Source organism: Cryphonectria parasitica (assembly GCF_011745365.1).
Source record: "Cryphonectria parasitica EP155 unplaced genomic scaffold M406scaffold_5, whole genome shotgun sequence".
In the NCBI taxonomy this organism is placed as follows: domain Eukaryota; kingdom Fungi; phylum Ascomycota; class Sordariomycetes; order Diaporthales; family Cryphonectriaceae; genus Cryphonectria; species Cryphonectria parasitica.
In genome coordinates, this window is record NW_024468913.1 from 648,230 (window position 1) to 674,892 (window position 26,663).

The window sequence follows — 26,663 nt, forward strand, 5'->3', positions numbered from 1 at the left end:
CAGTGAGAGATAATTTGGTAATGAGAGAATTGTCAAAGGTTACATTTACTCATTGCAGGGTAAAAAGGGTAGGAAGAGACAAGAAGTAGAAGAATTAAAACTGATTAAAATGCAACAGCTATGTAATTGAGCATTGGTGTACCTTTCGCTCTCGGGGAATTACCTCCCGTGGAGTGTCGTCGTGTTCTTGTACCTGCAGGAAACTCAAGGGCGAAAGGGGGAGAAAGCCTAAGCATCTACGGCAGGAGAAATACTACGTAGCAAAGGAAGGAGGGGCCATGTATAGTGGCACAACGCCCTATCTCCTTCCTCGTCCTAATATGGTAAACACATGCTGCATTTTTCCTTCTCCAACCACCCAACCCAATTTTACTCCAACACACCACTCAAGAGTTCCCTCAAATAAAAAAGGGTCTATATTATCCTTTATCTCTCCCCGAAGTCCTCTGATTCTCTCTCTCCCCGTACTATCATGACAAAAAACCTTCCCTCACAGCCTGCAGCATCCTCTGCCTCCGCTGTCCCGAGGTCATCATCCTGCGCCCCACCTACAACCCCTCTTCATAATTATTATACACAAGACGAGGAACAAACTTCTATACATCGACCTCAAGATATGGCGCCTAGAAAGGTCATCCCCATTGACAAGCATTGGGAGTTCAAGCAGGCCGATAAGGAAGACGCCGGCTTCCTTCCCGTGGCCCAGTTCCCTACCAATGTTCACCTGGACCTCATGCACCACGACCTCATCCCTGACCCATTTATCGGCAAGAATGAGATTGATGTCCAGTGGATTGGTGAGAAGGTATGGATTTACCAGACAAAGTTCACGGCCCCGAGCGTCGGGACGGGAAGCAAAGCTGTGCTGGCATTTGACGGGCTGGACACCTTCGCCGCGGTGGTGCTGAACGGCACCAAGATTCTGGACTCGGACAACATGTTCATCCCTGAGCGGGTGGATGTAACCTCGACCGTGAAAGAAGGCGAGAATGAGCTGGTCATCACGTTCGACAGTGCGTACCTCAGAGGCTGGAAGGAGGTCGAGAAGCATCCTGGACACAAGTGGGGCTGCTGGAACGGAGACAACTCGAGGCTGGCCGTGAGAAAGGCACAGTATGAGTTTGGATGGGATTGGGGCCCTGTTCTCAACACCTGCGGGCCTTGGAGACCAGTCAATCTGGAGATCTATGAGTCCCGCCTGTCGGATCTTTATTTCGACACTAGCGTGGGCGAAGACCTGCGATCCGCGACGGTCGTTGCACACGCTTCGGTCGAAGGAGCGGCCGAAAAGGTCAGCTTCAAGGTGTTTCTGGATGGACATACTGCGGCGACTGAAACCATCAAAGGGAACGGAGACATAGAGGCAACTTTCCACATATCCAGTCCGTCGTTGTGGTACCCGGCTCGGTACGGCGAGCAGCCTCTGTACGCTGTCACCGCGACGCTCCTCAGTGACGCCGATGAGGAGATTGATACCGTGACCAAGAAGATTGGAATTCGACGGTCTGAACTCATACAGCGGCCGCTGGACGGCCAACCGGGAACCTCATTCTTCTTTCAGGTCAACAATATCCCAATCTACTGTGGTGGGTCAGACTGGATCCCAGCGGACAACTTCCTGCCCAGGATTAGTCGACAGCGGTACTACGACTGGGTCAAACTCGTGGCGGACGGCAACCAGGTCATGATTCGCGTCTGGGGCGGTGGTATCTATGAAGACCAGGCTTTCTATGATGCCTGCGATGAGTACGGCATACTCGTCTGGCAGGACTTCATGTTTGGCTGCGGCAACTACCCAGCCCATCCAGAGATTCTCAAGTCCATCAAGCGTGAAGCGGAGGAGAATGTCAGGCTCCTGCGTCACCATCCAAGCATTGTGATTTGGGCAGGCAACAACGAGGACTACCAATACCAGGAGTCCGCAGGCCTGACATACGATTTCGACAACAAGGATGCCGAGTCTTGGCTCAAGACGGACTTTCCTGCACGATACATATACGAGAAGGTGCTGGCCGATGTTTGCGCAGAGCTCATCCCTGGGACGTACTACCACTTTGGAAGCCCTTGGGGTGGTGGCAAGCCTACGTCGGATCCAACTGTCGGGTATGAAGTTCTTCAGTGAATCACCCGTCCGAAAAACGTTCAGCTAATATTTTCTTCAAGTGACCTTCACCAGTGGAATGTTTGGCACGGCAGCCAGGAAAAGTACCAGAACTTTGACAAGCTCGTAGGGCGCTTCGTCTCGGAATTCGGGATGGAGGCCTTCCCACACATCAAGACCATCGAGTCCTACCTGCCTCTCGGCAAAGACGACCCGGATCGCTACCCACAGAGCAGCACAGTCGACTTCCATAACAAAGCTGACGGACACGAGCGGCGCATCGCCCTCTATCTCGTCGAGAACTTCCGCTACGCCCCCGACCCTATCGAGCAGTTCATCTACTGTACCCAGCTCATGCAGGGCGAGTGCATCGCATCCGCCTACCGCCTGTGGAAGAGGCAGTGGCAGGGGCCGGGGAAGGAGTACTCGGCAGGCGCCCTCGTCTGGCAGATCAACGACTGCTGGCCTGTCACGAGCTGGTCGATCGTGGACTACTACCTGCGACCCAAGCACGCCTACTTCACCGTCAAGCGCGAGATGGCTCCGCTGAGCATTGGAATCACACGGCGGGAGCATCGTCACCCAAGGGACAAGTACACACGCGTCGACGTTGACGTGCACAGCGTCATCGAGATTTGGGGCTCCAATCTCACGCTAGACCACGTGAAGGTGGACTGCGTCCTCAAAGCCTTTGACGTCGAGACCGGCGAGGAGACATTTTCGGAGAAAGCCCAGTCCGACATCCTCCTCAAGGAGAACCGCTCCACGGAGATCCTCGCCATGGACGTTCCCGTCGTCCACAAAGACAAGGGCGGTGAAGAGGCCCGCACCGTGGTCGCAGCCTACCTCATCGCCGCCGACGGCACTGGAAAACAGCTCGCACGTTATGTCAACTGGCCTGAGCCACTCAAATACCTGCACCTGCAGAAGCCCAGCCGCCTCAAAGCCGTGCTCAACGAGGAGGGAAACGCTATCGAGGTCAGTGCCGAGGTGCCCGTCAAGGGACTGGCGCTCGAGTGTGAGGATAACGAGGTTAAGTTTGAGGACAACCTTGTAGATATTGTCCCTGGTGAGGTTGTGAGCATAGGCGTCAAAGGGGCTAAAAAGGATACGGTTTTTGCGACGCGGTACCTGGGCATGATTTGATGAGTTGGTGGGGCCAGAACGGTGGTTGGATTGGGATTGATGCGTCGTCTTCACTTGCTGATTGCGAGTTATGGAGGTGTTCGCACCATAAAATCCAGCCCAAACAATCACTAAAGAAGCATTGGTCGCTATAACAATGGTTCTTTAATTATTCACAATAAAACTCGCTGTGATCAATTCGACTAATGCCGAGTACTACTGGCGGTTCCTTCAAAGAATTCTCTAGGCATCCTCCTAGGTTAGGTTCCAACCAAGCCCATCATCATTCAACTGTAGAACCCAACGCGCAGCACCCACATCCACACGAACCCGTCACTACAGCTGGAACAAAGGAACATAGGACGGATCATAAGTATGGTGATCGGAACCCGAGAATTAGTTGACACGCCTTCGGAGCCAGACGAACGAGTCGACTTGCTGCTGCGTGTGCCCTTGGTTGGTGCAATCGGTTGACTCGTTTCGTTATTCAAGGGGAGGCGATTATTTCTCCTGAGGACCTTGCTCCACCTTGTCAGCATCATCCTCCGGGAGTTTCGGGCACTTGAGCAGGCATGATATTGCTCCGGCCACCACTACCATGATGCAAGCAGCACCCCAAACCCAGCGCAAGGCGGCCACCATCAACGAGATGACCTCGCTGTCTGGCGGAAGGTCCTTGATGACGCGCATGAGGCTCTGTGGTGTAACGATATCGTCGTGGTTCGAAGTGACACTATCGACGCTGGCAAGCCCTTTGGCGAACTTGTTGGTGAAAATGGCCAGCCCGACGGATATACCCATGCATTGTCCTCCTGTGTACAGCAGGGTCCGCATGGCGATCGCATGACCGTGCCATTGCTTCTCGGTCGAGGCCAGGATGGTGCTAATCACAGCAGGCAGGTATATGCCGCATCCAGCTGCGCCGAGCATGCTGATGACAATGAGCGGCCCGACGGGTGTTGTCTGGGACATGAAGTACATCAGTCCTAGGCCGAGGATGGCCAAGGCTGTACCCGTGATCGTGGCCCATCTGATATGACCCCATATCTTGATGGCCATCCCTGTGACCGCTGCAGCGACGGTGTACGTTAGGGTCACTGAGAGGAGCATGACACCGACCTTCATCGTCTCCAGGTGGCGCACGCCTTCCCAGAAGAGCACCAGGTTGTAGAAGACCATACTCAGCAACATCCCGCTGACTACACTCCCCAGGAAGGCAGCATTCGTCACGGGCCGGCTGAAGACCTGCCGTGGAAAGACTGGGTTCTTCGCGATATAGCGCTGGTGATAGATCAGGGCCGCCAGACTGATCACGCTGACGACAAAGCAGACGATCACCGCCGGGGATTCCCAGGGCTGCACGGTGCCGCCAATGTTGATGGGGACCAGAGTGCTTATGGAGAAGACCAGAAACAGGAGCATGCCGGCCCAGTCGCAACTCTTGAGCACGGTAAGGGGCTTGGTCTTTCGTGTTCGCCACCGGGGAAGGAGGAAGACCAGCAACAAGAACAGGATTCCGGAGAAGACGAGCTCCATCCAGAAGATTGAGCGCTGTTATAAGCCATGTCAGCTTGGTCGTAGGTTGTTGCCGCCAGTGAGAGCAGGGCGGGCTATGCTATGATTTAGGACTGACCCAAGTTAACCGCTTGAACAGCAAAGCTGCAAAAAGGGGGCCACAGATATTCCCAAGAGCACCAGAAGCCTGCGAGATGGCTGACCACGCGGCACGCTGCCTCGGCTGCATAATATCTACAATCACGATGGCGGACATTGTGAACATGCCGGCAGCACCCACCCCCTGTATCACACGAGCTCCAACCAGCTGCCGGGTGCAAGTGCTGACCGCGGCAATGATGGCACCAATCATGAAGAGAACTACGCCCGACAGATAGGTGTACCTGCGACCAAGGGCGTGGGAGAAGTGGGAGAAGATGAGCTGGAACACCGTCTGTGCTAAAAAGTATCCGGTGGCAATGCTAAAGACGAGGACCTGGCTGGCAGTGAGGTCTCTAGCGATGGCCTAGAATAGTAGAGGCATAAGTCTGTTGCATTCACACCGATGTAGAGTGGCTGCTCGCTCGTACCGGAAGTGTGACCGCCACCGAAGCCATATCAAGCTGGAGCAGAAATTGCAACAGGCACGAGCAGGTGAACAGAGACCATTTCCGCTGTGGTTTCAAGTCCGACAGATCTTCTTGCTCTTGAGTAGTTGAACTTTGACTCTCAGGTATGGTTGAAGCTTTCTCTAAGGGAGCGCTCGAGCCCCTGTTTGTCTCATGTGGCGGACTGCTTCCCCTATTCGATACGGCCTCGTCGTCCTTGGACGAATGTGAAGGCATTGTCGACCTAGATGACTCACCTCTCGTCATCGATTTCTCTAGCTGTTGTGCATTTATGGTGATCAAAAGGTTCAAAGTCTTCGATGACTTTCTGCCCTTTTCTATGGCACAGCAGTGGGTCGTAGGGACTGTTCGTCGTACGAGAAGAATAACAACACAAAGGGTGATGAGAGAGGGGGAGAGAAATGAAAATATGAGAAGGAGGAATAAATAATGAATAGACTTTTGAGAAATTACTCTGCTGTACAAACGAGTGTGTTGGCACCACAGACCATGAGGAGATGATGCGTTGTCTGCGTTCATATAGGACACTCTGAGCTTCCAGTTCGATACAATGTCAGGACTCCCAAGACATGGCCAACTCCCTGTGCATTGGTGTTAATCTAGGTTGCCAGGTGCAGGACCTTGTCATATGAGAGAGGGAACTCAACCTCCTAGTGTTGCGGACCGTTTTCGTCATGGATGTTGCTGTACTTGCCTATTTTAGGTGACCATGAGGCAGTCGCAAGACTGAAGCTGTCCACAAACTCCCTGCTTCTTTCATAATGATCTTTGAGCTAGAAGATTTTCAAAATGGACCAGACTCTTCTAGTGAAGGTACACGGCGCACATGCTCGAATCGTTACCTCGTCATTGAAACTGGTCACCTTTGAAAGCTACACTAGCCCTGGGGTTAGGCCTTCAAGTCAGGTGCGCTATAGCCTATGCGAGCCTCGCACTTGTATGCTAGCTATCATTGACATGTCCAAATCATCTTTTCTGGCACTTACACCAGCCTTGCTTGCCTAAAGCGAACAAGCAACATCAACTCTAGACTATGTTTAGGAAAGTACATACACACATGCCAACCTCTATTTTCCCTCGTGGCAGCAACCAAGCTCTCGACAAGATCGATGTTTCTGGCAAGATCTTGAGAGTTAAGATATAATAAGGCAACCTTTGGTCAGCCCTCGTTCCCTGTCCTTTTTGAAATCATCATCACTCGTTTCTATACACCTGTGCAGTTGAAACATATTCTTGTTGTTTTCGCTTTTGGCTCTTTCGGATGCTGTGTACACAGCTACGCCGGATTTGAAACATTCGGCTACGACTCTCAGAGGTTCTCTCTCTTTTTTATCAGCATCACAGGAAGGGTCAGATTTCAGTCTTTTGCCACTTGGTATAAAACATTCGGCCTATACACGAATCACATAACAGAATCTGTGTTTTTGAATCATCATGGCGCCCAAACAGCAATTTTGGGACCATATCCCCCAGTCCTTGTACGTCCACATGACCAACAATTTGCATTTTCTCAAAACAGTGGGACTTTGCACTGCGATCTGGGCGTGCGTCTGGGTAGGCATATATCTCTCTCAGCCAGAGTGGTTTCGACGCCTGCGAAACTTGCGAAGGAAGAGAATTTTTACGATCGGACTCATAGTTGGTCTTGGCTTCAAGCTCTTCACCATCCCAACCTGCGCTTTCGCAGCGTGGGTGACGCCCGCGGTGGACGATGTCGCTGGCATCCATCCTCCCATGAACATCTACCAACAGACTTGCTGGGGCGCACGCGGTACGGCCACCCTGATAGAGCTCGTTCACTTCTCTCAGCACCCAGAGCTAGTGCTCCACCATGTCCTCATCCTCGTAGGCATGTCAGTCATCTGGACGTTCAACGTGCCACATCGAGGATTCGACCTGGCTCTCGGCGCACTTCTCTCAGAAATTCCAAACAGCTGTTACATGATCTTCAAGGAACTCAACATATTTGGCAACCATCCAGTTCTAGAATGGACATTACCTCTGATCAGCGCAGCTTCCGGGTTCATGTTTCGCGTGCCAGCCGCCATTATGGCAATGGCCATGATACCCACATCCGGCATGTATGGTGGACCAGCGCTTGTCATGGTCATCGCCTACCTTTTCTACTTGGTATACGTCGGCAATCTCACTTGGCGGAGGCTTCGGAGGGCTGGGATCTGGCAGGCAGAAGGCGTTGACAGCTTCAGCTTTCGGATCAGCAGGCACATCACGATCTCATCTGCAACCTTCTTCACCTGCCTCGCAGCTCTGAGCTGCCAATTTTCAGCTCTGTTTCTGTACAGCATATACAAGAAGTGGCCAACACCCGCAACCACACCTGAGTTGGTCATGATCACCTGGCACTCTCTACCAGCCCTTCTCTTGGGGCTGTCGACCTCCTACTGGGCAGGGCTGCAAGTCAAACAAGCGCTAAAGTATCGATGGGTGGTAATAGGGGTTCGACTCGGGGCTGGGGCGTTGGCTGCCGCCGTCTGTCTGCACACAACGCTGGCACATAGGAGTGTAGTCAATCTGCCCTCCCTAGCGGAATGTATTCTAGAAAGTGCCGGTCTGACCTTCGCTTTATCTCTCCTGGCGTGGGTGAGGATGCCGAGGCTGGCGACTACGGGCCGCTGGGTCATAGCAGGGTGGCTGCTCTACATTCTTGTTCTCGCATCCCTTGGACACGTCCCAGAGAAACAAAACAGGCATTTGAAGCCGGAGGAGGTTGTGGCTAGACAACCAGCTATCTGTGGCCTCATTCTGACGTGGCAATTCTGGTGTTGCTTCACTGCAGCGTCTGTTCTTTCACTCTCTGTTGCGCACGTCTTGCAGGATCGGATGCCAAAAAATCCCCTCTGTTGGAGAAGACGTGATGTGGTTTCCATTCCCTGAGTTACCATCCATTGATTGATAAAAATTCCAGCGATACTGTGAGTACATCAATTTGTCATACATTGTAATTCCTCAACTTTTTGCGTTCAATGTGTATTGAAGATCTGGGAGTGACTGTTAATAGCTGCAGAGGGCAGCGAATTGTTAATGGCAGATTAGGACACAAGAAAACAGTCATCATCGTAATCTACAGCCCTGGAGAAAAGAGATGTCCAGTTTGTTCGAATCTGATCGATTGTCGGAACCATTTGCCAGCCTCGACCCGTCCGATTACAGCGGCAGCATCATGACTTGGGATCTGGATCATGAGGAAGGACAGGCGCATCAACTACAATATTCCTTCTCGTCAAGTGATTCCTACTTCTTTTCATCCTGCTTCCAGGTTCTCGGAAGGGATCAAGCAGTTACGCTTGGCCGATAACACATAGGCAATGTTAAGAGTCTGTCATGGCGGCGACGATGGCTCCTTCCCAACATCAGCAGAGGCAGGAGCGACCAAACGAAGCTTCACTAAATAAACTCGTCCGGTCCAAAAGTATTTACTTTCATCCTTCATGTTTACTTCTCATTAATTACGGCATTCTTCTCGACAACCTCACGCCCAACCACGCAGAGATTTGACTGCAGCACTCTTTTCTTTTTTTCTTTTTTGGTTACCGCTGCAGCCGTCGTATCCTCAATAAATATTCATTCTCTATTCATCTACTCCACATACACTCACCCTTACGACCTCTCCATTCCGTCAAGATGCTTTCTCTTGTTTCTCTGCGACTACTCCTCCTCACCGGCCTCCTGCTCGCTGGAGCCATGGCCCAGTGTCATCGAGACGGCCATCCTGGCGGTGGCCCTGGCTATGGTCCTCCCTGTGGGCCCCCAGATAACTACCCGGTGTGCGAGGAAGTCTGGAAGTACATCGCAAAGGAGCTCAAACACTACTTCATCGACGATCATGGCGAGTGCACCCAGCTGGCTGCTCAGGCTGTTCGGCTGCCCCTCCACGACTGCTTCCCTGATGGCGGCTGCGACGGGTCCATCATCCTCACCGACGAGTGTTCCCGCCCGGAGAACTGGCAAATGCTTTCCATCTGTGGTGTTCTATACAAAATGTACAAGGACTATCGTGTCGGTGCCGCTGACCTAATCAATTTTGCTGGCTGTGAGTTCATGATTTCTTTCCGTTCCATTCTATCCCCCTCTCGTTCACTGCTGCATTGGTAGCGCAAAGAGTTCCGTTACTGACACAGCCCAGCTATCGCCAACAAGGCCTGCCCCTGGGGGCCCTTCATCCCATTCTATGTCGGACGACATGACAACCCAACTCCAGCTCCTGAGTACCAAATGCCAGGCGCCTACTCCAATGCCTCGACCTTGATTGCAGAGTTTGCCGCCAGGGGTTTCTCGGTCACAGACCTTGTTGCGCTGGTGGGTGCGCATAGTGTTGGCGGCGATTTGTGGCGGAAGCCATTCGATACCACGCCTGGCGTCATGGATAGTCCAACGTACTATACCGAGGTGCTGGTCGGCAATGCGCCTTCCATCCTGTACAGTGACAAGTCTCTGGCCCTGGATCCTGCTTCGACCGACGATTGGCAATTGTATGCTCGTGATCAGTAGGCCTGGGACGTGGCTTATGTCAATGCGTGAGTCTGGCTTTCTTCTGCACTGCCCCTGCTCTTTGCTCGCGTTTGCGCGACTTTAGACATATCTTCGTATTGGCTGAAGATGGCCGATGCTGACTGTGTCGTAGCATGATCAAGATGATCCTTCTGGAGGTTGATCCGCGGACGGTGCAAGATTGCTCAGAAGTCATCTGGGATGCGTTCGAGGGAGACTGGGAGTCTCTGCAAGATACGGAATGATGTTTGAAGGGGTTGTTGGAAGAGTTGTGAGCCTAGTAGCTGGCTTGAGGATGGAGTGTCTGTCTCACAACATTGAATACACCTGGCTGGGACGAAGGGCATCGCTAGACCTCTCCCGCAGATTCCGTTAGAATTTCTAATCCTACATTTTATTTCCGAAGCAAGTTCATTGCTACAAACGAGGTTGTTGAACGTGTCCATGTGTCTCGTGTCTTAGCTCCTGTGTGCATCGCCTCACCCCAGAGCCAAAATACTAAACGCCCTTGAAAAGGGACGACTCATATTGGGATCCAGCGTCCATGTTCCTGGATTAGAATATCGAGGGCAAAAAGCAAAACAAGAACTGTTTTCGACAAAATTATGCCTCCATCCCGGATCGAACGAGAGACCTTCGCATTGACGTGGTACAAGTGCGACGCGCTACCACTACGCCATAGAGGCATGACAAATGTTAGGTTTCTTTTAATTATAATGCATCTCACAGAAGCAGCAGCTTCTGGCGGTGGTTTAGAGGCGTCATCCTGTCAAATGTCTCGTTTGAAGGAGTGCCTCTTTGTCAGGCTTGATCGGAGCCAATTTTTTCCTTCGATTTATGTTGCACTTTGGTTGTTTTGGTAGTTTGTCCTCTCCCGCGTGCTGAGCGGCTTTCTCTGGTGCTCTTCTGTAATGACGGAGAGAAAAGGTCAGTGGAAGCGTATTCGGCTTATGAAGCGTTCACTTGCTTGTGGGCTGTGAAAGGCGATGGTGGTTTCTGGTTCTGTGTGAATGTTACTGTTGCTATGGATACGAAGAAGAAAAGAGGAAGTAGGGAGAGCAAAGACGGAAAAGATGAAAAAGAAAGGGAAAAAAAATGCAAACAAAGAAGTGTTGAGGTTCGCTCATGCAACCGGCATTTAGCCAGGCCCCACTTTCATCTAAAAGCTCTAGTCTAATCCATCGAGTCAAAAGGCAACAGTCATGTTCTCATCCCGCCGTCTCCCTCTGTCCCTCTCTCAACTTCTTCTACCCAGGGCTCTCACTTTCTCCCCTCTAAGCCACAGAAGCAGGACAGACGGCCCTCCCACGAGCAGCAACACCAACGCCAGAAGCGTATTGCCCCATCCATACCCCAGACGATCATACAGGATGGGCGCAAAAATAGGACATGCAAAGCCGAGGATGTACATGTACACCCTACACGCGGCGCTGGCGGACGCGGCGTGCTCGAACTCGTCAAAGGTGTAGGCGAGAAAACCGGCCGAGTAGGCAAAGCAGCCCATGACAAAAACCGTGACGCCAGCGTCGACCAGAGCCCAGTGGGCTTCGGCCTGCACGGCTCAGCCGTACCAGATGAGCCCGACGACCGCTGTGATGACGCCTGGCGCGATGAAGGGCAGGCGGAACTCGGGTTTGCCCTTGCCCTCTCCTCCTCCATGTTGTCGTGCGGTGAGGCGCCGCCAGATCCAGTCCATGATGTGTCCGCCCGCCTGGGCCTCAATGGTGGTGCCGACCGCGATGGCGATGTAGTTCAGGCTGCTGACCGTCTCGGACTCGTGGTACCGGGCCATGAAGATGCTTGCCAAGGTCGTGATCATGACGCAGTACATGGCGAAGTTGAGACCCATGTTGAGGGCGATGAGCTGCATCACGGGCCGGCGGAGGAGGAGCCACACGGGTCGGCGCACGCTCGTGGCTAGGCGAGAGAAGAAGCTGCTGCCGCCGTTGTTGCTGTTACTGTTGTGAAGAGCCCTTCCCTGCTGTGGGTCGGCGGCAGCGCCGGCTGTGGCGGCGGCCGTGGTCTCTGCTCTGGCTAGACGGCCTAAGAGGATCGGCGTGTGGCTCTCGGGGAGCAGAAAGAAGCCGGCGAGCACGATGGCTGCTGAGAAGAGGGAGATGATGTAGAAGAGCCACGGCCAGTCGAGGTGCTGGGTCGCAACGCCGCCTATGATGGGGCCGACGGCGGGCCCGAGGTAGGGGAGGAGGCTGGCGAGGGCAAGGGAGCGGCCGCGCATGTCGGGTCGATACATGTCCGTGAGAATTGGGCCTGTCAGCTGGGGGGGAGGGGGAAGGGGGGCAGATTTTCAATAACAGCTTGCTCCAATGTGATAATCTGTTACAGTTCGGAAGGGCAACGTACACACACGCCGCAGCTGGCCCCTGCAGCAGCCATGAACCTCCCGAGGATCATCAAGACCTTGTTGCGACCTACAGGACAGAGTGTGTTCCACAAGACAAAGTACATATTGCTGATCAGCCAGACCGGCCTGCGCCCATACATCTCCGACACGGCGGCGATGAAGAAGGGCGCAAAGGCCATGCCGAGGAAGTAGATGGAGAAGGCGATCTGGGCCTGCGACGTGCTCATGCCCAGGTCGGCTGCGATCTTGTTGAGGGCGGCCGCGATCATGCTGGCCGTCATGAGCGTCACCAGCTGGCCACACGAGATGAGCAGTGTGATGGAGACCTTGCGCCATGGCTTCCAGTTGTAGGGATCGCGGGGGTCGCTGGGTCCGTCCCAGGTGGCCTAGACGAGAAAGACAGAGGCGTGTTAGCATTTCTGGTGCTCAAAGGAAGGCCGAAAGGTGATACCGGTGGCGTTGTTGGTCTGGTTGGGGCCCAGGTCATATAATTACTCCGTATGTTTCTTTGAGCTCGAGCAGCCTCTGCGACTCTGGGGTCAAGTCCGCAGTGCCTAAGGCGTCTTCTGTCTTTTCCATTGCCGAAGGTGGTACGATTTGGTCGCTGGCGGGTTATGCAAGGCCTCGTCTTGAGTTGCACCAAAGAAACAAAAAAAAAAAAAAAGACCAAGATCAAGAAAGAACACAAGAATTCATGCTCTAGTTCATTGTTTATGTACCAGATACTCACTATTGAGCTAAATCATGGGCGAGGCCTCATGGCTCTGGGATACGTATACAGCAGCCCCGCCTTCGGATCTGAAACAAAAACAACACGTCAACTTCCAGTCTCGGTGCTCGGCTTCGAACGTTCGTAATAATTCCCAGAAAAGGTAACGCGTAGTTGGGCAAACGACTCCCTCCCCCGCCCCCATCCAGGAAGCCTGTCAGCACGAAATGGGATGAAAGTTTGGATGATGATTTGTTACCCAGTCTTGACTGACCAGGGCCTTGATTATCTTGCATGATCTGATAAGTTCAAATTGGTGCTAGCGTCGGCTTTGAGGCTTGTTGTGTGCCTGGTATAGACGGCCCTCTGCGAAAATTGCCTTGGTGGTGAGAGTGTGAAGGTGGCAGGGCTAGAGATCCTTCGGGCGGCTTAAAGGCTGCTTGTTGCTCGGTTCTAATCACTATCGGAGAACCGCTGCAATGAGCGGCGAAGAATACATAATCCGGGGTTCAAAGACTTGCAGGGCACCTTTCTTACTTGTTTTGTAATATCTCCCAATCATTACTGTAGGCTTCAGCACACGTAGTCTCTCAATTCATGTTCAGATTGTGCAGTGTCAATATCATCCTGGAACATAACCCATCTCTACTGTTACATGCAATTTATAACATGTAATTGAACCATTCCCGATGCAATTTCCCGTAGTCATATCCGTGTACCGGCTTATCCCAAATCGCCACGAAACTTTCTGATCAAGTACCAATCTTAGCAGTTCACGCCGGCCTTGGTTTCAAGTGAACATAGAGCGGCTTCTTCTCCCAAAGAGAGTACGTCTCGTTGATGTCGATCCAATCGACATTGGGTTCAGCGAGCACGATATCAAAATTCCAGATGATCCTTGCCATTATCAACCTCATCTCAGCATAGGCCAGGCTAAAAAAAGAGTTTGTTGTTATTAGCATCATCATCCCTCGTGGACTGGGTTATCAATATGTCACTCAATGTTCTCCATTTAGTACTCACTTCTTTCCAACACAATTACGAGGCCCATGAGAGAACGGCTGACTTGCCTCCCTCTTGTCATTGGCAAAGCGCGCATCCCCCAGCCACCGCTCGGGGATGAACGAATCTGGGAGGGTGAAGTTCTTTGGCGATCGTGACATTGCGAATTGCCAAATATCAATCACAGTCTTGTATACCGGGAATTGTACCATTAGCGATGATCATCCAACCACAATCCTTCACAGCGCCCTTGTACCCGATTATGAAATATCCACTTACATTCTCAGGCAAATACGTGCCGCAGAAGACGTCCCCCCCTTCATGTGCCCGCCGAGGAAACGAGGTTGGGACTGGGGGAAAGAGCCGCAGGGTCTCGTCGAGGACGGCCAGCATATACTTGAGCTTCTGCACGCTCAACAGGGTGATCTCGTCTTCTGACGAGAAAGACGACCGCACTTCTGTTGCAAGCCGGGCGAGGACGTCAGGGTGACTGCCGAGGAAATACGTGGCGCCAGAAAGTGCGGTGGCCGTCGTCTCGGAGCCTGCAATAATCAGGAGAGATGCGTTGAGCCTGATTTGGTCCAAGGTCAATTTCTATTATTTCGATATTGTCAGTGATCGACTCATCTCCGTCCAGGCTTTCGTTATTCCAGGTGTTGGCAGGAATCCTCACGTCTTCTCCTTCGGCGTCCTTGGCCAGCATTGCCTGCATAAAATCGGGCCTCTCACCCTGCATGGCCATGCGCTTGGCGACTTTGGCCCGTGTGAGCTCGTCGTGCGCCAATCGCTTCGCCATGAAGTACGGCATGAGATGCTTTCGAATAAATCGCTCCACGGCGGGGAAATTCCGGCGGACCTGCAGCAGATACACTGCCTGCTTGATGCCCGCAATGATCAGCGCAACCCATGGGTGATATGTGTTATCATTCAGGCACCCAAACGGCTCGCCGAACGCCAGGTCCCCGATGATGTCAAAGGTGGCAAAGTTGTAAAAGGTGGTCATGTCCAGCGCCCTGGCGCCGCCCTCGCAGTTCTCCTTCAGCCGCTGCATGAGCAGGTCCACGTAGCCCCGGATCAGAGGCTGCTGCTCGGCCATGCTCTGGGCGGAGAAGGCATGGGAGAGGATGCGTCTCTGGCGGCCGTGCTCTTGCGTGTTGACGGGGCCGATGATGCTGTTCCCGGACAGGCTGAAGAAACTGGGGTCCTTGAGGTTCTCGAGAGCGCCGGCCTTGCGGTGGCCCAAAGCTTCTTTCCAGATTCTAGGGTCTAGAAAGGCGATGTGGTTGGGAGCTACGCGTACAACGTCGCCATATTTCTCGTGGAGCTTCTGCATGCGCTTGTGGCCTTGGCCGCTGGTGTAGAGCCCGGCGTAGGGAAGGCCACTGATTGCCCATAGCTTTGGACCAGCGACGCTGCTCAAAGGTGATAGGAAGAGGTTATAGATGACTGAGTACCCGGCATATCCCACAACCTGTAGTTGTTTGTGTTAGCAATAGGGAACCTTTTGGTTCTCACTCCTTTCTTTTTTCCCTTTTTCCTTTCTTACCAATTCTGAAGGAAGATGAAAGGAGAAGGACAGGGAACAAAGGAAAGAAAGAAAAACATCAATAATGAGAAGCGAAATTAATTACCAGGAACAACGTGGCGCATAACAATGCAACTGATGGTTGCAGGCCTAGGAGCCGACTCGTATCCAGAGTCGGAGCCATTGTGTCTCGATTAACATGATATGATACGAAACAGAACCATGGCACGGTACCTTGGGCGCGTGACACAGCTTTTATACACACACCTGGCAATAAGGACCGGACATACCCAGTAATCGACCGCGCCTCAGTTCCGACGTTGCATGGGCCACGACGTTGTACCTCGGGTTGGCCAAAGCGTCCGAATCCACAAGCGGTAGCAACAGCGTCGCATGCAGATGCTAATCCACTTCTCTTCAGTACGACTTCTGGAGGGGGTGGCGGATTGCAAATTCACACACCGACATTCGCCGTACACGACAGATGCGGGGTTGACTACTCTGCTGACATTTGTCGTGAACAGACACATGCAGCAGTGCACAATGATTCCACATGTGAACGTGGGCCTGGTTCCTATACAATGTGTAGTAACATCGGCCGCGGCATATAGCTGCGGTGGTAGTAGTATTACTCGCCAAAACAACATCGACTACCCACGATGCTACTATGTATGACATACACCAGAGTTACTTATATTTAAGCCTGAAATTTTATTCAGACGCAATCACTCATGTAGAAGCATGTGCATATTTGACTTTTCAACGAGTCAAGAACACAAGGTGGGAGAAGGACAACGAGGGGGTCATGGCTTAACTGTTGTGAGACAGCTGAGAAAATCTTGATATTCTTGAGGGTTAAACAAAAAAAATAAAATGGTTGGCCGCTGTTCCTTCGCTCATATAACCCGTTCTGTCTATAATATCCCAAAACACCAAAAGCAACCAAGTAAGCCTGCATGAAAACCTGCTGACTACTGAACCACATCAAAGAAACACACTCTTCAAGAAAGGAGAGCGACAAATAGTCCACTCCCCCCTTTCTCTAGTTACCGTTTGAGTCTGGCTCTCTTCTTCTCTCTCTCTCTCTCTAAATACCAGAATCATCCTGGACGATATTGTCCTTAGCAACATAAGCATCCCAGTTGGCACAGGTGTTGTTGATGTAGTCGTTATCCTGCAGGGCATTGATCTCAGACTCCCGCTCGACCAGCTGGAGGGCGAAACCCTCGTCGGCGTGCCATGCAATGTGACCTAAGTAATGAGAATAGGGGTGATTAGTTGTTGGGATCTCTTACAATAATCATACGACAGGATAGGGAAGTGATTTGAGGGGAGAAAGAGTGGAGAGGCCGGGGGGCGTTGGGGGCAGGGTTTGTCTTACAGTGCATGATCCAGGCGCCAGGGTTGTCAGTCTTCCAGGCAAGGGCCAACCAGCCGTCGCCGGGAAGCATAGCGACGTCACGACGAGGGGAGTTGACCGTCTGGAGAGTGTCGTTGGCGTAGGTACCATCGCCAGTACCCAGGACCCAGAAGTCGTGGCCGTGGAGGTGGATGGGGTGGGCCTGGGCAAAGTCGGTCTCGATGATCATCAGCACCCATTCGTCGGCGGTGGGCAGGGACCAGACGTGCTCGGCATTGGTCCAGGTGTCGTTGTCCTCAGCGATGGCCATGACGGTGGGGTAGTCCCATTCCGAGACGAAGGAGATGTCGTTCATGGCCCACTTGATAGTGGTTGAGAGGGACAGACCAGCCTCCTCGTCATCCTCTTCCGAAATGGAGCCAAGGTCAACGGTCAGGTAGGGGACAAGGCTAGTGATGTCTTCGTCCGCGCACGAGTCAGTGAGGTCATCGTAGACGGTGGTGGTTGGGTCGTCGGTGGAGGAGCTGTCGTAGCGGATGATTCCGAGGATGTTGTCGACGTTGTCATTGTCAGAGCAGGCCTCCTGAGGAATGGCGCGCATCCAGAAGTTGCCGGTAGTCTCAGTGGCGGTGACGATCACGTCGTAGCGCTGGCCCATGCCAATGCTCAGGTTGGTGGTGTTATAGGGCTGGATGGGGACAAAGTCGGTCTGGATCACCTCCAAGGTGTGGTTGTCGATGGTGAAGCGGAAGTGGGTGTCGGCAGCACCGTTCACAAGGCGGATGCGGTATCTGGTGCCAGCTTCAAAGGCAGTCTCGAAGCGAGAGCCAACCACGGTGCCATCGTCCTCCGTCCAGGTGTTGGTGCCGTTGATGAGGCAGTTGTCAAGCTGTTCCCCTCAGGTTAGCAAAAAGAGGGGCCACGCATAATGAATGAGCAGGGGGTTGCATTACAGTAGGAGGTCCGGTAGTAGCGGCAGTGATAGCAAGCACTTCGGCAGTCTGGTGAGACCAGTCATTCAGGAAGACGTGGCCAAGATCCACATCGTAGTCAGCCGTTGCTGGGCCGTTGATGAGAATACCGCCAAAGATACCATCCCAGGCCTGAACAGCAAAGTGCGAGTGGTACCAGCTGGTTCCGTACTGCACAGCCCGCCACTTGTAGGTCTGGGTGTCCCCAGGAGCAATGGGGCACTGGGTAACTGAAGGAACACCGTCCATGTACTATCAAAGAAAAGTGTCAGCCAAGTTGTTTTTGTGAAACAATCAAGTTACTGTTGTGTGTGTAAGATTGAGAGGGAAGAGAAACTTGCGTTGGTGTAGTTCTGGCGGATACCGTGCCAGTGGATCGAGCTTCCATTGTTGGTCATGCTGTTCGTTACGTGAACGACAATCTCATCACCCCAATCAGCAATAATAGTCGGACCAGGCACAGAGCCATTGACAGCGAGGACGATGCGCTCAATGCCGTCAGGCGAGGCGGTCGTGTTCTCGATGTTGAACCAGTACTCCCTGGTCACACCAGTGTCTGGAACCACATCGTAGTAATTTGTAGAGATATCATAGTCTCCCCAGCATGATCTGTCTGAAGCACTATTGACACATGCCTTCTTGGCAAGAGAGTGACTAGGGGCGCAGAGGGCCACCGGAAGGGCTGCAAGTGCCCAAAGATATGAGAGCATGATCAAAAGAATGTTGTCTCAAAAAAAGGAAAAAAGCTTAACCAAAAAGACAGACTTTGGTAAGGTAGAGAAGAGGGAAGGAAAAGAAAGGAATGGAAGAGAATGAATGTGTGTGTGAGAGAGAGAGAGAGAGTGAGTGAGGGAGTGAGGGAGTGATCGAAGGTGGATGGTGATGAGAGACTTTGTCGTTGTTCTACTGATCTTCCAAGAAGGTATTATATATCTGTGAGTAGGATAAGACGTTTCGTGGGATAGACTACGAGGACTCCGGCCCTTTGGCGCCGAGGATGGGGCATTCCTCGGCCGAAATTAGAACAGCTTAGGCATGGCCACTCCTCCCCCAAGGCACATGCTATTGCGCATGAGCACACAATAGTTACATCTCGGTTAGGAAGGGGGAAGCGTGTAAGCCATCGGATAACGGGAGGCTGAGCCTGGAGAGGTAGATGCTGGTGCTCACGGACCCAACGTTGGTAGCATATCCACAAGGCCGCGTGTTTTGGCAATACTAGACTGATGATGGTACGCAGATGGTGAAAATAGTATCAACAACGATCAACCAATAGCGGCAAACGGAACAATAACAAAACTGGAGTTGAACAAGTCAGTCAATGTTCGATCACGTGCCGGTTACGACAAAAAAAGGAGGTTGTGCCACGTCGTGTGTCCACTGGGATACCCATCAGTACCATGTATGATGTTTCTCTTCGTGGACCGAATCAAGAATTATAGATTGGCGGGGTTACCATAGAAGGAAAACAGACAGGCCATATCTGCCAGAGCGGATAATACTGCTGCTTTGGAGCGCCGGAGAAGGGGGCTGAGACGGAATAGGAGAGAAAAGGAAACATATTGTGGGCCCCAATTGAATCTTGATCTTAGGGTTATCCTGTGCAGTACTACGTAGTATCTTTGAATACGACGACGGGGGAAAGTGGAAACACTTCTTGAAAGCTTAAGTCCAACCGGGGTCAGGCGGTTAAGATTATTGTCTTCGTCATGCTAAGTGTGGGTCGGTCTGTGCGGTTGTTCCCAATGCGATCGCTTATTGCTTTCCCATCCTGGGTATTACATCGGATTGGTCCGTTGGGAGCCCAAAACGCTTGTGATGGATACGTTCTCGACTAGGAGGAAGCCAGGACTATCCAAGCTGATTGAGGATCCGGGCGGGGGCACTGGTCAAACAATAGGATTCCCGATCCAGACAAACAAACTAGGCCCTGGAGCACGTCTACGTACCACATACATGGAGTACGCGTCGGAATGGCTATGCTCTCGCCATGACCGAGATGTTGACGACAATGAGGCCAAAAATAGGAAAGACTGAGTTGTTACCGCCTTATACAAGACCTTTGTGGGCTCCTGTTGTAGATCACGATCAAGTGGGCATCGGCAGTCTGAACAACTCTTTCGTTCTTTCTTCGTCCCTCCTTTTCGAACAACAGCCACCAATTCATCTTCAAGACACTCCTTCACTCTGTGTATCGCGCACTATCTCTCTCTCTCTCTCTCTCTCTCTCTCTCTCTCTCTTTTTCTTCTTCTCAACATTCTTCCACTATCTCTCAAAATGTATTGGACAAGCTTCATCACCGTCTTTGCCCTGCCAGGCACCCTGGCAATGCCCTGGAGCCTTTCTCCTAGGCGTGCCTCTGCCGCCACCACGGGTGCCACACTCTACGCCTATGGCACCAACATTTCCGGTTTCCCTGTTCTTTACAATGGAAACGATGGTGCGTGATTATCTTGCTTCCAAGTCCAAAAGGGCCGACCATATGTTATAACCTATTCCGTGGCGGCTGTTGTTGTGTTGACAAAGTTTCTGCTTAGGCCATCTGTACATCTCTGCAAGCAACACAACTGTTCCCGGTCTGCAGTCTGTCACATGGGACATTCCTGCCCTCACCTCTGCCACCACCACTACCACCACTGCTACGCTGAGCAACGGTACCTCCCCTGGAGGCCTGCACCTGAACATCACCGTCAGCGGCCTGGGGTCAGTTAGTGTTCTGACCAACGCCACGACTGGCATCACGACCTACGGCAAGCAGCTTGTCTACATTGATGACTCCAGCTTTGAGGCCAAGTTCTGGGCCAGGTCCGTGCAGGTCGATGGTTCCAGTGCGTGGAGCCTGACCTGGAACGAGGAGAACTCTCTGGAAGGCGGTGCAACCCCTGTAAACATCAAGACTGATGGTCCTGCCTCTGCGTCATCTTAAGGGCTGGGATCTTTGTCAGGGTTCATTGATGAGACGGCGATGTCAGCGGAGGTTATCCGTTAGGGGTGTTCAGTCGTTAGCAAATGTTTCCTTTTTTTTTTAAGAGCCTCAGAACGCAATTTGTCTTTCAATTTGTTGGACTGGATGCAGCTGTGTATACTGGAGCGATAGATCTTTGTTTGTTTTCTTCCTTCAAATGACTTTACAAACACAATATAGCCAATTTGGGTACAAACCACTCCTTGAACACAATCAATGATTCACCAGTACTTGCTCATTGAACTTTAGCCCAGTGAAAGAAGTGCGTCTCGATGCTTTTTTCTGACTTTACTCCAGTTGATTCATGCTGTACCTTTGCTGTCCAACTCTTGGTAGATCTTTACGTAAAGTTTCATGCAAAGTTCTTGAAACTCCTATTTCTCTGTTTATGGTACGATAATCCGTTTCTCACTGACTCGGTTATTACTCGCGGCAGTTTCATATGGAAAAGTTATTTTTGTTAATTTATTTTTTTGTATTTGTTCCTTTATTCTAGACCATCGCCACCATCTTACTTGCCGGGGGCTAAAGAATGAATTTGTCTTGCGTGTTTGTCTATGACTTCTTTTTGTCCAATATTATACTTGTTTTTCTCCCCCTATGATTACGACGCTGGCCATACAAGGATAAGCTCAAAAGGATACTCAGGTTCCCCCCCCCCCCCTCCCCCACTCCAAAAGGCTTGCGTTGTCATCAATCCAGACACAGCAAAAACCCTATCACGAGTTAACCAACTGCATGGGAACTCGTCACCACGTTCCTCAGAAGTCATCTTTAAATCCTAGTCACATGCCACATAACACACAGGGGGGCGACGATGTCTAGGTTACCACGACGGCTGAAATTGGAAACCCGAGATCCCCAGGGGTCTGTTTCCCATGGGCCAACAGCGCCTCAATCAGGGGCAGGTCGCTTAGAACCCGCGCAGCTAAACAGGGGGGTTGCCAGCCTAAGCGATCGCATCTCCCTGGTCCCCACCCCTTTTTCTTCTTCATCCCAATATTTTCTTCTCTCTTTTTGTTGAGGCTCTTTATCATCCCTAATCCTCTAGTGGTTGAAAGCCATATTACGGACGAACCAACAGATCGCCAAGACGGCTGCCACCGATTTGTTTTGAGGTTATCTCGGTGCACTCGGCGAAGCTAGTCTCAGTGTGTATGGGAAGTCCATCCCCACTGATACCTACCATATCTACTCATGTTTCGCGCCCCCGAGGCACAATTGAAGAGCGTCATTACCGTGATTCGAACACAGCAGTTGCAGGTATTCATTGCTCGGCATCATGCTATTGGCCCACTACAGTGGGGTTTGGATGACTTCGGAATGGAACAAGTTCTTGCGTCTACGATGATAGTATGACGGGTACGTTGGTTCGGCTTTTGATGGGACGGCACTGTTACCATACGTAGTGTAGTATTTACCCAATAGACAACGATCCCGATCAAATCAAACGATAAGACTATTTTCTTATAGTGCTGTAGTTCAGCGGAGAATTTCACCCCTCATGCGTACCCTAAATCGAAGCTTCTCCCCTGGGGTTGCAACGAGTAGGGGGACCTCCTACGTAAGCCTGTGTGGGGCCTGGGGCAGCCTTGTAGCCGTCATTAATATGGAGTGTTGTTATTCCCCCACATTCCCGCCGCCCCTTTGCTCGGGTGTTATTTAGGAACTAAACTGGGCCTGTGATGCTACTATACTAAGTCTCGCTTACAATCCCGTATTCGCTACTGACGCGTCTACAGACCGGTCAACGACTAGAGGGTAATATGTTTGCCAGCGGCTTTTGAGAGGCAAGAAAAGAAAAGTTTGACTGCAGATCAAGCCTCGGCTTTGTTTACTCTTTTCTAGGTTCCAAAGACTCTGCCCGAGAAAAACCTATCAAGGGTGGAGAATCTCCGATGCAACCTCAACCTTGGAAGCACGTGGAGGGGACCACAACACATGGTGTGCGCGGTCTTATCGAGCCTCGAAGCGGCCTTCAGGACCGGGAAATAATGTTATTACGAACTACTCCTAGTCAGACTTTCTATCGCCTTCTCTTATAGAGACCAATCGCATTGACCATATTATTCCTCGGCGTCATAATCAGTGACAGACCCCCGTACGCTTCACAATGAGTTCATGCCGCGATCCCGAGATAGGGTCACATGTAGCTTGCCATGTATGAGTGGCGATTTGATGTTTGTTTGAAGAGAAGAGGGGAAGCTGATCTGATTCGAGGAGAGTATGCGCTTCGAAGGGAAGCCTATCACTATACACACAAACCTCTGTAGTCCGTCCTACAGAGCAGTAGTGATTTTCTATCTAAGCATTGTATATGCTATCAATTGCTGGGCCGTGTCCTACTCCGGCACGATAGCCTCAATAATGCTCTCCTCACCAGGCGCCCGGGTCCAGATCCCCGTGACCCTCATGCCGACGCTGTCGAAGAGTTCCCGAAAATTCTTCTCGGTCCTCTCCTTCCCGGCAAAGCCGCACAACATGAGCAGGTCGGACGTTGTGTGAAGCCACGTTGCGCCCTGTGCGGGAATGACATTGTCTTGGATCAACACCTTGCTGTAACCCCGCGTCATGGCTGGCTTGAGCGCAAGGAGGATCTCTCGGCACTTTTCGTCGGTCCAGTCGTGAAACTAAAAGTTATGAGGTATGATGATTAGTGATTGATTTGGAAGGCACACGAGTCACATCCCATTTCTTCTCATACTGAACAGGAGATTTATAAAGAGTTAGCAAAATTTGAAGGCTTACCACGCGGTGAAAGTAGTACGCGCGTGCTCCCTCCACTGGCTGCCGCTGGAAGAAGTCGTACGGCATCTTCTCGATCCTGGCTGGGAGCTCGTTCGTTCCGCTGAGAACCTGCTCCGTATCTTGGAGGATGAGTCTCGTGTCGGCCTGTTCAGAGGTGGCCTGGTGCATAATGAGCACTTTTGTTTGGTGCATCAGACAAGGTCAGCCAGGAGTCTTACTCAAATCTTTGCAAGGTATTTGGGGGGGGGGGGGGTGTTATTCCAGGAAGATAAGGAAGAAAATGAAAAGGAGGGTTCGCCTAGCAGCATCTTACAGTCCAGACCCATACCACCGCCCACATCAACCATCACAACACTATCCTTCTTCAGACCAGCGAGGAGCCTCTCCTGCACAGGATAGAACTCGGGCTCAGCCCAGTGCGCGCGGCGCAGGCCCGCCTGGTCCAGAACCGCGGCCTTGAACCCGCGGGCCAGTTTGGGGTCCCTCTTGATGTACTCAAAGGAATGCAGTTTTGTGTTGAAAGCCTTCTGCATTGGGCAGTCGAGACCATCCGTGGGGTCGCGGTAGCCGTGCTCGGCCAGATACTCTGGGAGGACGCGCAAGGTGGCCAGACTGTGCAGTCCACTGTACGGACATTGTTGTCAATATCAGGGCCAAGGAGAGGTTTGAGAGGAAAGGGTGCGGGGATGTATACGAACTGGATCTCGAAACCGTCCTGGACGTTCTCTGTGGCTAGGATCTGCGCGAGGTCGTTTGCAATGTATAGATCGGGACCGGCCTCTCCAATGAAACCAGTCGAGGCGAGGTGTTTGAGAAGACGGGCTTGAAAGATTGTCATCAGTAAGAAGGACCGGACTCTCTTGTTGTAAATTTTTCCCATCAAAAAGGCGTGGTATAGGCACTTACAGAGCAGAGCCTCTTCTGCTCCCGTCTCTTCCGCCAGCTCAGCCGTTCCTTTAGCCTGTTTCTCGTCCAGCTGTTGGAATAGCTTGAGGTCGAAAGCCACCTTAATGACAGTGTTTGTGGTACTCTGGTAATAATTCTGTTAGATAGGCTCTTGACAATAACGAAAACGAAAAATGGTTTCAAAACCAACATCAAGCAGACATGTCCTCAGAAGAGTCTCCCGAGGCGTTTCCAGGGCTCGAGCCAGGCTCCACGCAGCCTCGAGCAGCCTCGCCCTGGTCTTATCGTCTTCAAGATTCAACGTCTTGACGCCTTGACTGAGCTGTTCAGTCAGCGCGATTATGCGGTCCATCTGGAGAGGCATTTTGCGCTGCGATGATTGATGATGTTGATAGAGGGGCCACGAGAGGTAATCAGCCGTTTGTATATTAGGAGGATGAGTTTCCGAGCAATTTGGAGGACGGGCAAGAAGAGAAGAAATGATATGATAATGTTGACCTGTCTGGACGAGAAAAAAGAAGGGACGGCAATGACTTTGGATAGCTTTATATCTGGAGTCTCATGGCTTCGTAGGATTCTTTTGTGTGTAGATGGTGGTGCGAGCAAGCGCGAGCCCGAGCCCGCGTTTCCAACCTCGGGGCTGAAATGATGCAGGCCAACATCGCATCCAAAGGATTGCACACTGACGTCTACGCTATAGAGACCTCTTCGTTGTTTGTTATATTTACTTTCCTGACGAAGTGCTTTGCTCATCTGTCTCGATTTCGGGACTATTATGCAGTGCCGTCTCAACACTACCACTCAGCATGAAGATAGTTTTGTCAATACTAGTTGTATTCAAATAAGCAATTGATCACAACTAAGATATCTTTTAATGCTAACAGAAATGCCGTATCCAATTTGTTTGGAAAACAAGTGTTTCATGCAATCTGGAGACCTCAGACGTCATTCAGTCTCCATTAGGGAGTATAGAAGGTGAGAAGGATTGCCGCTCCCGAACGAGCTCGGGACAGCCATCCTCGGCATCGGTATAAGCGCCGCCTGGCCCGTTGCCCCGTAGGTTCCGGACCGATGCTTGTTGGCGCCTAAGCTAAAGTAAGGGGGTCAACGGCTCAATTACAGTTTGGCTCTCTCTCTCTCTCTTGTACAGCTGAGGATGCTCATCCCTCCTTTTTTTATCTTACTCATTCCTGAATTTCCTCAATGAGCTGGGGGTAGAACGAAAAGCGATCGATGCATAAAACCCCCAAATGAGAAAATCGGCTACTCAGAATTAATAAGTCACCTGAAAGGAATCATGGCCGGCCCTCCACCTCCACCCCTCCCTCCCCGGCCCACAGGCTACATTTGGCATCCCCCCGTGGGTACAACCTGGAATTATGTCCTGAGCGATCCTGTGCGCCTCGATCATACCATCGAGCAATTCGATGTGTGGATTATCGACCTGTTGTGAGTTTGTTGAAGGCCTTCCAGAGGAAAAAAAGACATAGCAAAACGACGAAGCCAAAAAGTGAGAAGGAGAAGGGAAAAAAGAGAGAAGAAAAAAAAACGAAAAAAAACGAACAGCTCACTCACACCATATACCAGCGACACCCCCGTCTCCACCATAAATGAGCTCCATCGGCGAGGCCGCAAGGTAATCGCCTACTTCTCCGCCGGCACCTATGAAGACTGGCGCCCCGACGCGCACCTCTTCCCGCGCGAGGCCCTAGGCCGGCCTCTCTCGGGCGGCTGGGAAGGCGAGCGCTGGATCGAGACCAACTCAGCCCCCATCCGCGCCAACATCATGATCCCGCGCCTCGAGCTGGCCGCGAGCAAAGGGTTCGACGGCGTCGACCCGGACAACATCGACGGGTGGGACAACAGGAACGGGCTGGGCCTGACGCCCGAGGGGGCCGTCTCGTATGTGAGCTGGCTGGCCCGCGAGGCGCACAGGAGGGGGCTGGCGTGTGGCCTCAAGAACGGCGCCACGATTGTCCCGCGCCTGGTGGAGGTGGTACAGTATGCCGTCGTCGAGCAGGCCCTGCAATATGGGGAGGCGCGCAGCTATGTGCCCATCATCGAGGCTGGGAAGCCTGTTTTTCATGTCGAGTACCCCAAGGGGGATGATCCGGACAGCAAGAAGCAGAACGACGGGAAGGATGTGCGAGGGGCAAAGAGGGATAAGTGTTTTGCGGGGCGAGAGTTGGGCTTCTCAACGATTATCAAGAACGTCAAGCTAGATCAGTGGGTGCAGACTTCTTGAGAAGGAGAAAC

General features: G+C 52.0%; 10 protein-coding genes and 1 non-coding gene across 11 annotated transcripts; 5 read left to right on the forward strand and 6 right to left on the reverse strand.

Moving 5' to 3' along the window:
* Nucleotides 1-616: 616 nt before the first annotated feature.
* Nucleotides 617-3,422, forward strand: M406DRAFT_91684 (family 2 glycoside hydrolase; the record flags this gene model as incomplete). Its single annotated transcript, XM_040926211.1, has 2 exons — nucleotides 617-2,103; nucleotides 2,164-3,422. The coding sequence occupies 2 exons, from the start codon at nucleotides 617-619 to the stop codon at nucleotides 3,245-3,247; spliced, it is 2,571 nt and encodes an 856-aa protein (XP_040775217.1). The 3' UTR covers nucleotides 3,248-3,422.
* Nucleotides 3,423-3,829: 407 nt separating this feature from the next.
* On the reverse strand, nucleotides 3,830-5,382 carry M406DRAFT_23548 (uncharacterized protein; the record flags this gene model as incomplete). The annotated part of the gene is made up of 3 exons (XM_040916020.1): nucleotides 3,830-4,777; nucleotides 4,860-5,246; nucleotides 5,311-5,382. Coding segments are annotated over 3 exons (1,407 nt in total), but the record flags the coding sequence as incomplete, so codon positions are not given.
* A 1,401-nt stretch (nucleotides 5,383-6,783) lies between these two features.
* Nucleotides 6,784-8,225, forward strand: M406DRAFT_330603 (uncharacterized protein; the record flags this gene model as incomplete). The annotated part of the gene is made up of 5 exons (XM_040920542.1): nucleotides 6,784-6,827; nucleotides 6,869-6,903; nucleotides 6,989-7,784; nucleotides 7,910-7,986; nucleotides 8,185-8,225. The coding sequence occupies 5 exons, from the start codon at nucleotides 6,784-6,786 to the stop codon at nucleotides 8,223-8,225; spliced, it is 993 nt and encodes a 330-aa protein (XP_040775219.1).
* An 826-nt stretch (nucleotides 8,226-9,051) lies between these two features.
* On the forward strand, nucleotides 9,052-9,858 carry M406DRAFT_260668 (heme peroxidase; the record flags this gene model as incomplete). Its single annotated transcript, XM_040917386.1, has 2 exons — nucleotides 9,052-9,400; nucleotides 9,494-9,858. 2 exons carry the CDS (start codon nucleotides 9,052-9,054, stop codon nucleotides 9,856-9,858), a joined length of 714 nt encoding a protein of 237 aa, XP_040775220.1.
* A 606-nt stretch (nucleotides 9,859-10,464) lies between these two features.
* M406DRAFT_t81 lies at nucleotides 10,465-10,544 on the reverse strand. The gene has a single exon. It is a non-coding gene; the product is annotated as a tRNA-Thr (tRNA).
* Nucleotides 10,545-11,095: 551 nt separating this feature from the next.
* On the reverse strand, nucleotides 11,096-12,799 carry M406DRAFT_339908 (MFS general substrate transporter; the record flags this gene model as incomplete). The annotated part of the gene is made up of 4 exons (XM_040921498.1): nucleotides 11,096-11,410; nucleotides 11,447-12,133; nucleotides 12,220-12,606; nucleotides 12,716-12,799. 4 exons carry the CDS (start codon nucleotides 12,797-12,799, stop codon nucleotides 11,096-11,098), a joined length of 1,473 nt encoding a protein of 490 aa, XP_040775221.1.
* Nucleotides 12,800-13,516: 717 nt separating this feature from the next.
* Nucleotides 13,517-15,640, reverse strand: M406DRAFT_346479 (trichothecene C-15 hydroxylase; the record flags this gene model as incomplete). The annotated part of the gene is made up of 5 exons (XM_040922193.1): nucleotides 13,517-13,862; nucleotides 13,953-14,119; nucleotides 14,211-14,525; nucleotides 14,605-15,402; nucleotides 15,563-15,640. 5 exons carry the CDS (start codon nucleotides 15,638-15,640, stop codon nucleotides 13,703-13,705), a joined length of 1,518 nt encoding a protein of 505 aa, XP_040775222.1. The 3' UTR covers nucleotides 13,517-13,702.
* A 638-nt stretch (nucleotides 15,641-16,278) lies between these two features.
* M406DRAFT_346480 (uncharacterized protein) lies at nucleotides 16,279-18,497 on the reverse strand (the record flags this gene model as incomplete). The annotated part of the gene is made up of 5 exons (XM_040922194.1): nucleotides 16,279-16,707; nucleotides 16,838-17,705; nucleotides 17,770-18,039; nucleotides 18,129-18,425; nucleotides 18,462-18,497. The coding sequence occupies 5 exons, from the start codon at nucleotides 18,495-18,497 to the stop codon at nucleotides 16,544-16,546; spliced, it is 1,635 nt and encodes a 544-aa protein (XP_040775223.1). The 3' UTR covers nucleotides 16,279-16,543.
* Nucleotides 18,498-20,065: 1,568 nt separating this feature from the next.
* Nucleotides 20,066-20,950, forward strand: M406DRAFT_351651 (uncharacterized protein; the record flags this gene model as incomplete). Its single annotated transcript, XM_040922642.1, has 2 exons — nucleotides 20,066-20,228; nucleotides 20,326-20,950. The coding sequence occupies 2 exons, from the start codon at nucleotides 20,066-20,068 to the stop codon at nucleotides 20,712-20,714; spliced, it is 552 nt and encodes a 183-aa protein (XP_040775224.1). The 3' UTR covers nucleotides 20,715-20,950.
* Nucleotides 20,951-23,095: 2,145 nt separating this feature from the next.
* Nucleotides 23,096-24,771, reverse strand: M406DRAFT_62500 (uncharacterized protein; the record flags this gene model as incomplete). Its single annotated transcript, XM_040924783.1, has 7 exons — nucleotides 23,096-23,383; nucleotides 23,502-23,645; nucleotides 23,699-23,718; nucleotides 23,815-24,113; nucleotides 24,200-24,323; nucleotides 24,408-24,531; nucleotides 24,598-24,771. 7 exons carry the CDS (start codon nucleotides 24,769-24,771, stop codon nucleotides 23,096-23,098), a joined length of 1,173 nt encoding a protein of 390 aa, XP_040775225.1.
* A 933-nt stretch (nucleotides 24,772-25,704) lies between these two features.
* M406DRAFT_41945 (uncharacterized protein) lies at nucleotides 25,705-26,652 on the forward strand (the record flags this gene model as incomplete). The annotated part of the gene is made up of 2 exons (XM_040924173.1): nucleotides 25,705-25,856; nucleotides 25,995-26,652. The coding sequence occupies 2 exons, from the start codon at nucleotides 25,705-25,707 to the stop codon at nucleotides 26,650-26,652; spliced, it is 810 nt and encodes a 269-aa protein (XP_040775226.1).
* Nucleotides 26,653-26,663: the final 11 nt, after the last annotated feature.